This window comes from Neophocaena asiaeorientalis, unplaced genomic scaffold, assembly GCF_003031525.2.
Source record: "Neophocaena asiaeorientalis asiaeorientalis breed wild unplaced genomic scaffold, Neophocaena_asiaeorientalis_V1.1 scaffold236, whole genome shotgun sequence".
In the NCBI taxonomy this organism is placed as follows: Eukaryota; Metazoa; Chordata; class Mammalia; order Artiodactyla; family Phocoenidae; genus Neophocaena; species Neophocaena asiaeorientalis.
Window position 1 is genome coordinate 736411 of NW_020173418.1, and position 14606 is coordinate 751016.

At 43.6% G+C, this 14606-nt stretch overlaps 1 protein-coding gene across 6 annotated transcripts in view; it reads right to left on the bottom strand.

Moving 5' to 3' along the window:
* Positions 1–14606, bottom strand: part of HERC2 (HECT and RLD domain containing E3 ubiquitin protein ligase 2) — a 228790-nt gene that overhangs the window by 113104 nt on the left and 101080 nt on the right. For all 6 annotated transcript variants that reach the window (XM_024747286.1, XM_024747281.1, XM_024747285.1 and 3 more), the window contains 12 exons: positions 14005–14132; positions 13275–13448; positions 13062–13198; positions 12799–12950; positions 11945–12136; positions 6952–7139; positions 5648–5840; positions 4143–4325; positions 2090–2271; positions 1413–1560; positions 1136–1332; positions 666–896 (listed from right to left, as the gene is read on the bottom strand). In XM_024747286.1, the coding sequence (XP_024603054.1) occupies positions 666–896; positions 1136–1332; positions 1413–1560; positions 2090–2271; positions 4143–4325; positions 5648–5840; positions 6952–7139; positions 11945–12136; positions 12799–12950; positions 13062–13198; positions 13275–13448; positions 14005–14132 (2105 nt within the window). The remainder of the gene's footprint in view (positions 1–665; positions 897–1135; positions 1333–1412; positions 1561–2089; positions 2272–4142; positions 4326–5647; positions 5841–6951; positions 7140–11944; positions 12137–12798; positions 12951–13061; positions 13199–13274; positions 13449–14004; positions 14133–14606) is intronic.

Here is a 14606-nt window from a genome sequence, read left to right on the forward strand (position 1 = left end):
ATATAGTAAATATAACCTAAATTAATTTTTTCTTTACTGACTTGTTAAACAATAATTACATCGTGGTGGTAGTTATTAACTTCTTAGATATTTTCTATACATTTCAAATTTTCTACAACATGCAGATATTCTTATAATAATCAAAAACAGCATTTTATTGAAAGATATAGGCAAATTGCACTTGGGTTATATCAAAGTAATATAAATCACTCACTTTCCCTATGGATCCCTAATTCACAGATTTAAGATGACAGTAGCTGCTACATAAGTCGTGTCACTCAACATAGTCATTAAGCATTTTCAACGTGGAATAAAAGATCATTTTTTTTAAAGGAGTCATTTTTAGGTTTTTTTGAAAGTTGAGTCATTCAATAAAAAATAAATTTCATAAATTCACATTTTGAAATAAATAAAACTAACTTATACTTACACAGGACCCTCTAAATTGCTAATGCCCTTTCATGTCAAGACACAATGAACTACTAATCTATACACAACCCTGTGAGACAGGCCCTGTTAATCAAAGGGAAAAAGATAGATGGTTTTCCTTAAGTTGGGTAGCTTCGTAGAAGGCCAACCTAAACTACAAGAATCAAGTTCTTCCCAGGTCTAGTATAAAACCCCTTTGCCTCATTACCTAGTAACCCAAACACAAGTTCACCTACTGGCTTCAGCTGATTCAGTGGGCAAACGCGACACGTCCGCATGTCGGAGAACTGCACGGTGATTTTGCCCTTCGGGGTGATGCGAGTCACGGTGCCTTCTCCAAACTCATCATGCATGACTTGTCCCCCTAGTCGCAACCGACCGTCAATGCCTCCAATCACAGCCAGGACTGCCATGAGGCCCCCCACCTCAGGGGTCTCAGAGTCAGGAAAGTAGTCCTCTAACAGAGCCTAATGCAGACAGACAGCAAGCTTGTAGACGAGAGCCCAGGGGCTGCCTGTCTCCTACACACTTGCAATTAAGCCGAATTCACTTTTATGTTAGTTTCCTCAATAACTTTTTCCAGTAAAAAATATTTTAAAATACATCCTTGAACAAAATACACAGCATTTAAAAAGGTAATTTGAAAGTTAAATCAGCATTCTACAGAGAAAAACTAGCAGCTGTGAAAAGGCAGTGCGGCACCCACCCCCTCTGCCGGCTTTCCCGCGCAGCCGGCGGTGACGGAGTGCAGCTGCGAGTTGATGTACTTGTTGATGAGTCCGTTCCACTGGCCCAGGGAGTGCAGGGTGCGGAGCAGCGCCACCACCTCCTCCGCCAACGTGCTGCTGTGTGTGGCAGTCAGGGAGGCCTGCGGCCGGGCCCTCCGCCTCCTCAGCGTGGATTCTGCAGGAAACACGCGAAGGAGGGCCTCATGACGCCCTGCTCGCTTACCCAGGACACCGGTAAGGGGGAGAGCTGCCCACCTCTGAGGAACGGGACATCTGAAGAGCAGGTGGTGAGCAAGCGCCCCAGGAAACCAAACAGCTTCTCCACAAGGCACTCCATGTCCCTTGCCCTTTCCGTCTTGTCCCACGACGGAAGTACTGCTTGCAGTAAATGTACAGCTAAGATCTGACACGGGCAGTTGAAAACAGCGAGCATTAAAGAAAGCCACTGTCTGACAGATTAGGAGGTTTTACTTTATTTTTTGTTCCTGTAACACAATTAATCATGTGAAAATTCTAATATTCATGATTCTACAGCAAGATAATTACATCCAAGTTGATTAGTGATATGGATTATCAGAGGTTAAAAAATAAGCTACATTACACATGCAGATATTCATTTAATTAAAAAATAATTCCTTTTAGTTTAATTCTTCTCAAGACAATTATACCACAACTCCCATGAAGCGGATCAGAGCAGCTGGTAGGATTTATCACTTCACAGAAAAGCAAGTCAACTAAGGCTTAACAACTGAATCAATTTAAAATAATCAACTTCCTCAGCCTCTGAACTCTAGAAAATCTACTGTGTTAGTTCCAGTTCTTTTCTGCCCTCAGGCACCTAATGACAACGGCCAGCTCAATGCCACCTCTGATGGGGCTCCCACAGTCCCAAAACTCACGCTAAGCGGGGATCAGTCTGGCAGCACAGTTACCTGCCGCTGCAGCGAGGCGGCGGTGAAAGGCGCGTGTCCCTCCACGACCTTCGTGAGCAGCGCAATCCAGGGCGGGGAGCTGAGGGCGGCGCACATGTGCGGTGTGAGGGCGATGCTGCGCACGAAGCCCAGGGTGCACCAGCTCCTATGCTGCTCCCGGCTCACCAGCCTGCTGGGGGAGGCTGCCAGAGCAAGACAGACCAGCTTGGTATCCCATTTCCAGAAATAAATGCCCAGTACAACTTTTAACTTACCTACATCACATTACTTTCAATAATAAGCTCCTTTCCAAATATATTACAGTTTCAATTATTCTAAGTGAGAGCAACAGGAGGACCTGCGACTTGGCTCAAGGAACACTGTACATTTTAAAAATCTCTAAGGTACACGGAGCAACTCAAACTCGCTAAGGAATTTCATCTACTTACTGTCTCTAAGCAGTAGGAAAACAATTCACAATTCAATAGCAGTTATCTGTGGGAGGACATCTGGTATAGGTTGTAAATTTCACATGTTTTAAATATCCCCCAGGAGCTTGTTTATATTTGATCTGCATCATAAATTTCCAATCCAAGTTTAAGAAGGCTACCATAGTAGAATGAGAATAAGAGGTTTTCACAGGGTTTAGTTTACCCGGCTTGACTCTGCCAAGAGCATGACCCTATCTGCTCCTCCCGGGGTCTCCACTAGCGGACACCTGGGGCTTCCGAGCCCTCCTGGCTGGCAGAGGCCCTGAGGTGGGGTCACGCCACGTGACCCGCTCAGATCCCGGACCAGCTTCCCTTCCCCAGCTCCCACGGACCAGCCGTCCTGTTCTCCAGGCCTCCAGGCCTCCAGGGACACCACCCTTCAGACACGCTCTCTCCCATACTCAGTCACACCCACACACATGCACAGGCACTCGCACCCCAGCACGTCTCAGGTACGCACTCTCACAGCCACTCACACTCACTCGCACATACCCAATTACACACATCCACATCCACACTCAGTCTCACTCAAACTCACACTCACGTGTACACACACACGTTTGCTCCACTCACTTCCTCAACTTCTCCCCCACTTACACATACTCACATTCACATACTCAGAACACTTTTGTAGGCTGAATTGTATCCCCCAAAATTCATATTCACCCAGAACCTCAGACGTGACCTTATTTGGAAATAAACTCTTCACAGATATAAGTAAGGTAAGGATTGAGATGACATTATACTGCATTAGGGTGAACCCCAAATCCAATGAAAGCCCTTACAAGAGGCAGAAAAGAACAGAGGAGGCATCCAAGTGAAGATGAGACAGAAACTGGAACGATATGGCCACAAGCCAAGGAACACTGGAGCTACCAAAGCTCAAAGAGAAAACGAGGGGCCCTCCCCTGGAGCGTTGGGAGGGGGCACAGGCCTGACGGCACCTTGATTTTGGACTTCTGGTACCCAGGATTCTGAGAGAATGAAGTTGTTGCTTTAACCCACTGTGAAGGGTTGAACTGTGTTCGGTCCTACTATCTCAGAATGGGACCTTATTTGGAAACAGGGCCATGGCAGATGTGATTGGTTTAGATGAGGTTAAACTAGATTAGGGTGCGTCCTTAATCCAATGTAACTGATGTCCTTATAAAAAGGGGAAATTTGGAGACAGACACACACAGGGAGAATGCCATGTGAAAATGAGGGCAGAGATCTACAAGCCAAGCAATGCCAAAGATTGCCAGCAAACCGTCAGAAATTAGGGGAGAGCCTGGAACAGATCCTTCCTGCCCTCACAGTCCTCAGGAGGAACTTGCCCGGCTGACACCTTTATCTTGAACTTCTAGCCTCCAGAACTGTGAAGAAATAAATTCTGTTACTGAGGCTGCCAGACTGTGGTACTTTGATGTGGCAGCTCAAGCAACCTAATACATCATGTCTGTGGTAATTCGTTACAGCAGCGGCCCTATGACACTGACACACCCACCCACACAACACCCCCACATGCACACACACACACACAAACACATGACAAATCCACAGCCCACTTCTGACTCTGTGGTCCACAACTGTCCACTGCATACATGTCTTGTCTGTCGTTCCACTCTCCACCAACATTCGCAGCAGCCCACACAGAGTCTTGACGGCTTCGCTCTGCATAACTTCAGCATGGACTCCAGCAGAAAGACAAAGAGTCTGCAGTAAATTAACAGTGCTGGTAAGCATCACTGCAGTGGGGTGAATGTTCCTTTGAATTTGTTCAGCTTCTGAAAAAAAGAATCAAAATAAGGAACTATACTCCCAAATAAACTGGAAAATGTCCCTGCATGTAACTTAAGGGATTTAGTATCACATTCTTCTTTTCTTACTGTGGAAAGGGAAGCAGCTCTTTGCAATTAAAGATGGAATTCAGGATGCACAAGTGCTCACCCTAATCAGCTCTGGCCCCACCTTACTCAAAGGAAACAAGCCTTTTAAATTACAGTTAAATTTTTTAAAGCAATCTCAGCATACAGCTCAGAAGCACTAAAATGATTTCAAGGATCCAACTTATCAAATGTCAAAAGTCGGCTGCTGATGAGTTGGCTATGCCCCGCCGAAGATGAGGTGGCCGCCTCCAAGGAGGCGGAGCCTGGTGCTCACACGCCCAGGCCATCGGCCTCTGGATGAGGAAGACACAACTGGGCCACCTCTCTGTCACTTGGCCTGCCCTGCTCAGGGCCCAACTTCACAAGCGAAGCCCCCAGGCAGAGAGCTGGGAGGAGGGACACCTGGCCTGGACACTGTCAGATGCAGTGATAACAAAGCAGCACCAACTACCTAGGCAGGGCCACACAGCTTCCCACACACTACTCCTAATATGCCCAAGACAGGGGTCATCCATTTATAACTGACATGCATGGAGCAGCCTGCTCATGCGATGGGCACAGAACACAGCCTCTGCCACCTTCCACGCCACCCCTTCTCTAGCGAGCTCAGCCTCTTGGGTCTCCTCTCCTAACCGTAAGAGTGACCTTGGGAGCCTGCCATGCTATGCATACAGCAGACACCTGAGCCCCAAGAATCAGTGCCAGCCTCCTAGACCGTCTCGCCAAGATCGGCATCCCGGGGTCTTTCAGATGCGTCTCAAAAAATGTCATGGAGCCCTCCTCCCACAGCCTTACCTCTCCTTACAGGGTTAACCTTCTGAGGTCACTCTAAGTTCTCACCCTCACTTTCTCTAAGGCAGTAAAGTACTGACTAACTCCACATTATGTGCCACATTCTGAGGGAAGGGCCTCGGGGGGGAAGGTGAAAGAAGGAAGAACACATGCTCAGGGCACGGTGAGGCAATGCCCGCAACTCCAGGAACAGGCTCAGGGACACCAGGAGGCCCACCAGGGGAGAGGACACAGCAAGCCCCCCACTGCCTCACCCCGCCGCCCCCCACTGTCTCCGAGGCGAAATGGGGAGTCAAGTCCCTCAGAAATCACCCGGGGCCTGTCAACTAGACCTTCCGGGAAAGCCTGACCTACAGAGCACCTCTCTCACTCCCAGATGAAAGGACGGGCAGCCAACACACAGCTTGCCAGGTCCCCCGGGCACCCACCGGAGTCATCCTCCGTGTCCGAGTCGTCTGCCGAGGGCTGCGTAGAGGCCGGAAGCTCCGCCAACTTCAGGTCGTACTTCCCCTCCTTCCCCATCCTGTAAGAGTTGGTGCTGCCTGTGTCCCACTGGACCCTGATCCAGCCATCCTCTCCAAGTTCACCAATCACGCGGCCGAGGCCAGGAGGAGGTCCGTCCTGAGGAAGCCAAAGCAGAGACGGGTTAATGGTGTGCGGGCCTGTCTGTCACAGGAACACTGCCTGTGAAGGTGGCTGCAGCAATGGACACAGCCCCCGAGTCCACAGGGGGCTCCAAACCCACCTACATGCCCAGCTCACATCATCACTGTAAAGTGAACACCAGCACGAACCTGCTCGCACGCCTTTACCGAAGAGGTGAGCGGGGAAAGCACCACCTCAATTAGCATGCTCTCTAAGCCAATGCAGAGACCAGACTTCCCAGCCTGGTCCTGCCACCCTGCTCCTTGGCCCCTCAACCCCTCCTGGGGCTTCACAAGGTCAGGAACCTCCAACAAGCACCAGTATCTCCTCGTTGCCTCCCGTTCTTCAGTTTTCCCCCAGATCTTAGAGTGAACCTCTACCTCTCATTTCTATGAGGAGAAGCTGTTTTTAGGATGCTGCTAGCTGTTCCAGTCACTCTGATCTCTGAGATGATTCTCAGGAGGCATGTGCTTAAGAGTGAGGCTGAGAAAACCTGGACATGACAAGAACACTCCATGTCACAGAAGGGTGAGCGCTGTCCTCAGCTAGTGGCTCCAGCACCGGCGCAGAGCCCAGCTCCCGACCTCTACTTGGGGCGACCTGACAGAGACACAGGAGCAAAGTGCTGGGGGAGAAGTGGAAAGATTGGCACCACCCAAGCAGGTGCTTGTAGCCACTGGGTCAGCACGCCTTACCGGCACACGGCCATGAGCTCACAGAGGCGGTGTCAGAGCTTTCCCGACATGACTATTCAGGTGAGGATTACCCTCTCCTGCCCCCTCTCACACTTGTTCTGGGCTGCACCTCAAGTCGCGCCTATGCCAGGAGTTTCCTGAAAAGAGTCGCCACTCCTCATAGACTTGATCCTGTTCAAGGGCCCTAAAGCAGGCCGCCGCTACTCTCTACTGGTTTTGAGATTCTATTCACCTGCCCGGAAATCAACAACTACATCACCTGTCAATCACACATGTCCTTGAATGAGGTAGGTATTTATTCCAGCTTCCACCTACTCACAGCATGCAAGTCAGGATGTGCAGAAGGTGACTAACGTATATGGCTAACGTGTTTAAGTCAAATCTCTAAGTACCTGATCACCCCATTTCCAGTCCACGCCTCTCATGACCCTGGTTCCAATCTTCATCATGGCGGCCAGCTCTGGCCCTGAAACTGGGAGCTGTACCGGGGCTGTTTCTTTCCGTGTCTCTTCCAAAACTGTGGCAGAAGCTCCTCGGGCGGAAGAGTTCATATCTTCTTCAACATTATCACAACTAGGGCCTATCAGAGCATCAAAAACAGCAGGTGAGCCAATGAGTAGTTACAATTTCCTAATCTTGATATATGTTTTTTTTTACGTGTTACATATTAATGAAGATAATAATTTTAAAGAATCCGTAGTATATTTTTCTACCTATACAACAAATACCATGAAAAATTTACTGATGAGAACTAAAATTTTTAAAAAGGTTAAGTGGAGGACAAAATATATAAATATGTATCAGAAGATGTAAAAGATATAAAAATTCTCAGGAAAGACATTTACTCTATTTCTAGGAGTTATGCCCCACTCCAAAAAACAAAATGATTTTAAGTTATTAGAGAGACACTCATCACTCATATTTTTATTAGAACAGAAAAACAAAAAATAACCACCTAAATGTTTAACCGTGTGAGAAATTAACAAACTTTAATTATGGTACTGTAAAGAAAAGAGCTGACAGAGCAGGCCTGATACTGCTGTCCCTAGACAGCCTGTTTGCAAGTCAGCCATCAGCTGGCCTCTGGGAACCTGGATTTCGTGAGGGCTCCCACCATCCCCTCACTGCCAAGAATGCATCCCTGTGCCTAAACTGTTTGCACAAACAACATGGTCTCTGCTGAAACCTGCTTCCTTCTGGGGGACCTGAAACTTACTCAAGTGCCAGGCAGAGATGCCTGCATGACCTGCCCCAGTGAAAGCACAGGGCACGAGTCTCCACACTTTGCATGTGACGACAACACTTCACATGTGTGGTCACAACTCTTTGCTGGGGGAACTAAGTGCACCCTGTGGGTCTCCACTGGGAGAGGACTTGTTTCTCCCAGACTTTGCCCATATGCCATCGTTGATTTTGCTTTCTATTCTTTCACTGTAATAAACTTTAGCCCTAAGTATGACTATATCTGGAGTATTGTGAGGCCTGCTAGCAAATCATTAAAACTGGGGGTGGTCTTGGGGACCCTGACACAGGGATGACAGCAATGGGATTCTCTAGAACAACCCTGAGTCACTGAGATATTGCAAAAGCATTGTTCGGTACAAGGAAGAATGAAGGGATGGGACATGATGAATATTTGGTCCCTGGTGGCCATGCAACCACCCATAATATAAAACAGAAGCTGACCTGTCAGCTGTGAGAAATAAAATTTACCAATGTATTTGAAAACAGTAAATTCAACCCCAGCAGCCAGCTTGCTTGGACTGAGGGAGGGGAAAGCACGTCCCTGGTAACCCTGTGGTCTTTGTTCTGTCTCCACGTAAGAGGAAAAGTGCCCCAAACATTCCCAAAAATGGGCTTGGGTGGGTTAAAAATGTAAAGTTTGTGCTCCACTCTCCTCCAAGAGGGAGAAAAAAAGGTTATTCAATTCCCAGGTCTGGAGTAAAAGCTTTAGATAAACTGGAGGGAAAATAGTCTTTTCTTCAGCCTGGCAGTGCCTCTGTGAGGCCCCAGAAGGGGCAGGGGCTGCATTCCATCTGGGATCTCCCCTGGCAGCTGTAATGTTAACCCTCTAAATGCTGAATTTGCTGCTGTTTTACTATGTAGAAGTATACATAAAAATTAATATAAAACATATGCTTATAATTTCTTGTATGAAAGAGAAATCACCTTGATCAGAGAGAGCAACAAAGATAGATATGTATTCATTGGACACAACTCCCTGGCTTTTTGCAGCCAGTCGTCAGATTGGAATTTAAACTCTTGAGTACTGTTAACAGAGGAAGCCCCCATAATTAATGATTTGTGCTATGATTTTTACCTACTGGAGTCTCTGGAAAAAAGGGAGACAACAGAAAAAGAAAGGCAATTTCTAGATGGAAATACACTTTCAAGATTTTTAAAAACAATTTTTAGTTGCTAATGAGGTCTGCAGAAATCAGATGTTGACTGACAGTATGGTGCATATTTCTGAATGGGTCGTGTGGGCACAAAGACTGACAAAATCAAAGAGCTTAGGAAAGCCTTGCTCTTTCATTTGGACTTGGAATACTGGCCCTGTAGTATCTCAAAATTTCAGGCAAAGAACAACATTATAAACCAATCAGATCTAACAGACATGTAGAGACAGTCTACACAAAAAGAGCAGAAGACTCACTCTTCTCAAGAACAAAGAGAACAACACCCTCCAGGAGAAGCAGTATGTTAGGCCACAACACAAGTCTCAATAAATTGAAACAGGGGCTTCCCTGGTGGCACAGTGGCTGAGAGTCCGCCTGCCGATGCAGGGGACACGGGTTCATGCCCCGGTCTGGGAAGTTCCCACATGCTGTGGAGCGGTTGGGCCCGTGAGCCATGGCCACTGAGCCTGCGCGTCCAGAGCCTGTGCTCCGCAACGGGGGAGGCCACAACAGTGAGAAGTCCGCGTACCGCAAAAAGAAAAAAAAAGAAAAAAATAATAAATTGAAATAAGTAAAATCATATAAATTATCTTCTCAGACCACAATGGAATGAAACTAGGAATTAACAACAGAAGGAAAACTGGAAAATTCACAAATATGTGGAAATTAAATAACACACACTTAAACAACCAGCCAAAGAAACAAAAATCACAAGAGAAATTAATGCTTTGAGACAAATGAAAACAAAAACACAACATACCAAAGCTTATGAGATGCAGCAAAATCAGTGCTAAGGGGGACATTTAAATCTATAAATGCACACAGTAAAAAAAAAAAAGATCTCAAATCAATAACTTAACTACACCTGGAGGAATTGGAAAAACAAGAACAAAGTAAACCCAAAGTTAGAAAGAAGGAAATAATAAAGATTAGAGCAGAGATAAATAGAAAATAGAAAAACAACAGAATCAACAAAACCAAAAGTTGTTTTTTTGAAAAATGTCATCAATAAAATTGACACTTTTAGGTAGATTAACTAAAAAAAAAAAAGAGAGAAGATGCAAATCACTAAAACCAGAAAGAAAAAGTGGGGACATTGCTACTGATCGTATAGAGATAAAGAGAACTATGACCACACTGTGAACAACTGTACAGCAATAAATTAGCTAGCCTAGGTGAGACGGATAAATCCCTAAAATCACAGCAAGCACCTGCCTCGAGAACAGGCAGAAAACGTGAACAGACCTGAGACAAGTGAAGAGCTGAAGCAGAAAGCAAAAAGCATTACCCTGATAACAATAAAACTATAAAATACTGCTCAAAGAAATGAAAGAAGACCTAAATAAATACAAAGCTATCTCATATTTATGGAATGAAAGACTTAATATTGTGAAGATGGCAGGACTCCCCAACAGGATCTACAGATTCAATACAATCCCTACAAAACCCCAATGGCCTTTTTTGCAGACATGGGAAAGCCAGACCTGAAAGTCATATGGAAATGCAAGGGACCCGAAGTAATCTTGAGAAAGAAAAACAAAGTTGAAGGACTTATCGATTTCAAAACTTACCACAAAGCTACAGTGTTCAAAACAGTGTGGGACTGGCGTTAATGACAGACACAGAGACCAACAGAGCAGAACTGAGAGTCTGGAAACAAACTTAAGTATCTATAGTCAAATGATTTTTGACAAGGGTGCTAAGAACTTGAGAAAAGAAGAATCTTTCCAACAGATGATACTGGAACAACTGGATAACCAAAAGAAATAAAGTGAACCCTTACCCCACACCATATTAAGAAACTACCTTAAAATGGATCAAAGATCTAAATATAAGACTTAAGGAAGAAAACATAATGGGTAATCCTCTTGACCTTGGATTTGGCAATGATTTCTTAAACATGAAATCAAAAGCACAAGCAACAAAAGAATAACAGATAAATTAGACTTAATCAAATTTTAAAATTTCTGGGCACCAAAAAAAAACAAAACCCAGACTAGGAAAAAAATGTCTTCAAACCACATAACTGATAACAATCTAGTATCCAGAATATGTAAAGGACCCAGACAACTCAAAACACAAACAACCCAATTTTAAAATGGGCAAAGGACGTGAACAGACGTTTCTCCTAGATATACAACAAGCACAGGTAAAGAGGCTCAACATCATTCAACGTTAGTGAAGTGTAAAACAAACCACAATGAAATACCACTTCACGCCAAGCAGGGTAGCCTTAATGCAAAAAAAACCAGAAAATAACTAGTGTTGGCAAGGACACGGAGAAACTGAAACTCCTGGCCCACTGCTGGTGGGAATGTAAAATGGTATAGTGCTGTGGAATAGTTTGACAGTTCCTGAGCAAGCTGAACATAGGATTACCATATGACCCTGCAATTCCACTCCTAAGTATATGACAAAAGGACGGGTAACAGGTGTGCAAACAAAAACTTGTACACGAATGTTCCTAGCAGCACCACTCACCATGGCCAAAAGGCAGATACAAGCCAATGTCCCTCAATGGATGAACGGATAAATAAAACACAGTATATTCATATAACAGTTTTCAGCCATAGAAAGAAATGAAGTACTGATACATGCTAAATGAAATAAGCCAGATACAAAAGGCTAAAATTGTATGATTTCATTTGTATGAAATATCCAGAAGGAGCAAGTCCACAGAGACAGAAAGCAGACTTGTTGTTGCCAACAGCTGGGGGAGTGGGAATTCAGGAGTCACTGCTAAATGGATATGGGTTTGCATTTGGGGTGATGAAAAGTTATGGAACTAGATAGTATTAAGGCTTGCACAACACTGTGGATGTGCTTACTGATAACAATGAGTTATAAACTTAAAAGTACTTAGAATAGTAAATTTTATGTTATTTGTATTTTACCACAATAAAAAAAAAAGTTTATAAAAAGAGAGAGAGAGATCAAGGCAAAACCGTGGCATTTTCACAAAGGACTTAGGGCGATGCCAACCCACCGATGAGCCGAAGTGCTGTCTGTGTGAGAGCGAGCATGCCGGAGTTCAGCAGGAGGCTCAGGTTGTGGGCACCGTGCTGCAGGGTGAGCGTGCTGAGCATTACCAGGAGAAAGCGTGCTTGTGGGGTTGTCCCCAGGCTGGGTCCCGACGGGTTCTCATTTGTGATGGTTTGCAGGGGGACAGGCTGGATACCTAAAAAGCATTGGCACCTACATAAATTTCTTGTGCGTGGATACAAGAACATACACGATGAAGAAAGCATTAACAATTTTTTTTATAAGTCTGTCTTTTTCATCAGATATCCATAGAGTGTGGACATCGGGCAGCTCTGTATTGCTTTGCAATAATCATACCACCATCACTCCACATACAGCTATCTTCATCTGTCTACAAAATGTATCACACTGCTCTTCTAAATATCCCTGGTGGCTTACTCATTTCATGTCAAATGTAAGAGAGATATTTCACTTCTCTTCCACAAAACCAATCCTACCACTTCTTTGTAGATGCTCAAACTGTCCAGGAAATTATGTATTAATATAGGATACACATTCTAGGACAGATTGTGTAAGTGATACACATGAAAATGTTAAAATGCAAAAGCTTTATATTAGGATACTACAAGATTGTACCTTCTGCCAAATTTTGAAAGTTCTGTTTAGAATTTGAGAAAACTTAAAGCAGCTTAGATTATCATTCTAATGCACAAAGTTATTAAAGTCTTCAAAGCAATAAGAATTTGCAAGTTTCCAGAATATATAATAAAGAGCCAAACTATGGAATAATGCTGATGTGATCATTGACATCAACAGCAATTTTAATACAGCCTTTTAACTGTCAGATTTTTAACTCACCAAGTTCTTTAAACTTGTTATTTGCATCCATCAAAACATTTCGAATATTCTGAACAGCCCAAGCATACAGCTTGCCAAAAGTTACTTCAAGCAGCATCCGATTAAAAGGTGGGATCAAATCAACATCCTTTAAACAATCAGTAAGGGGTTCCCTTTCAAACAAAGATGAAGAATTTTACTCAGAATACTGCCAGGCTTCAATAAAACAATGCTTTGTTGTCACAGCTTCCCTTAATTAAGAAAAAAATATGATAAAGTCTTACCCTATATCAATGCCCTCTGGAATAAGTCTTTGCCATCCACAGAACATAGCATACTGCACAGACGGAAGTAAGAAATTTTTGGCTGCCAGTTTTAAAATTGTATCTATCCCTTCCAGGCGAACCTCCGCTCTCTCCAACTGCAAAACATCAATGCATACCGTTAAGTGTTTATGTATTATCCAGTACACAGCAGAATGCTCTTAGCAAATTTACCTGTTTTAGTAGGCACTTTCTCATTTTTTCCACATCCACTGGCTCTTCTTTAAGGGCAAATTCAGCAATAGTACTGAGGAGTGCAGACTGAGGATACAGACCCTGAACATTCTGCTTCAACCACTTGTATTTGTGAACACCTGTAACTGTACTCAACAGTGGCTGCCATTTATCCTGACAAAGGAAAGCCATTTTCACCATTAGTTAACCCTATTCATATTAACATGTGCTCTAAAACAATTACTTGAAGAAAATATAAACAAATGCCCCTAGGTTTAAATTGGTAAAGTATTGTAAATTTAGTAATTAATTTATGATAAAAACAACTACATCATAAATAGGCTTATAAGTGAATTTATAATCTGTATGCTTACATACTTTGGAATCAGCTAACCTGACATGCAAACTTAAATTATCATCCATGTTAATAGCTTCTGGAACAAAGGATACATTCAATGAATGAGTGAATAAATGAATGAAGAAAACGGTGAACAAATAATGATACAATATACTAATAAAAGTAAAAGGAAACACTTCTCCAGCTATCAATTTGACCAGGGCACGATAAGTCAAGTGCATTCAGCATCACTGGGGCACAGTTACTCATACTTTTAATAACCACCAAACTCTCTACTGTATATTCAAAAACAAAGCGACAATATTTGTGGATTCCCTTGCAGTATGCTGTGCTTCTACACAGCCAGTCTTAGAACCACACAAAACACTTCACCTTGGGTGATTTAACTGTAATGGGTCTTTTGTCCACATTTATAGGACTGTGAGGCAAGATGCAAGCTTCTTCACTCTCTCCGTTTCCAATTTTTTCTTCATCATCAGTAGAGTCTGGCTTCTTAGGAACTATGTTTAAAAACATCATTCATTATAACAATCATTAAATATGATTTTAAATTAAGAAATGTTTAAATTTGCATGAAGGTAAAGGATATATTTTATTCACAGAAACACATAAATATCATTGTCAAGTGCTCAAATTACAAAAGTAAAAACTATCATAATTATTCTCACATGACATCTAGTAATAACATTTTGCCACTCCATGTCAGGGATAGAAAGACAGTGACAGTGTTACGATGGAGGGAAGCCCTAAAGAAGGGGAAGCCCAGGGGTTGGCAAACTTTTTCATAAAGGGCCAGACAGTGAATATTTTAGCCTTTGCAAGCTATTTCAGTCTACTGCAAATACTCTACTGTTGCAGCATGAAAACTGGCAAACTTTATTTATGAATGCTGTCATTTAAACTTCATATAATCTTCATGAATCATAGTCTTCTTTTGAGTTTTTACAAAATAATTTAAAAATGCAAAACCCAGC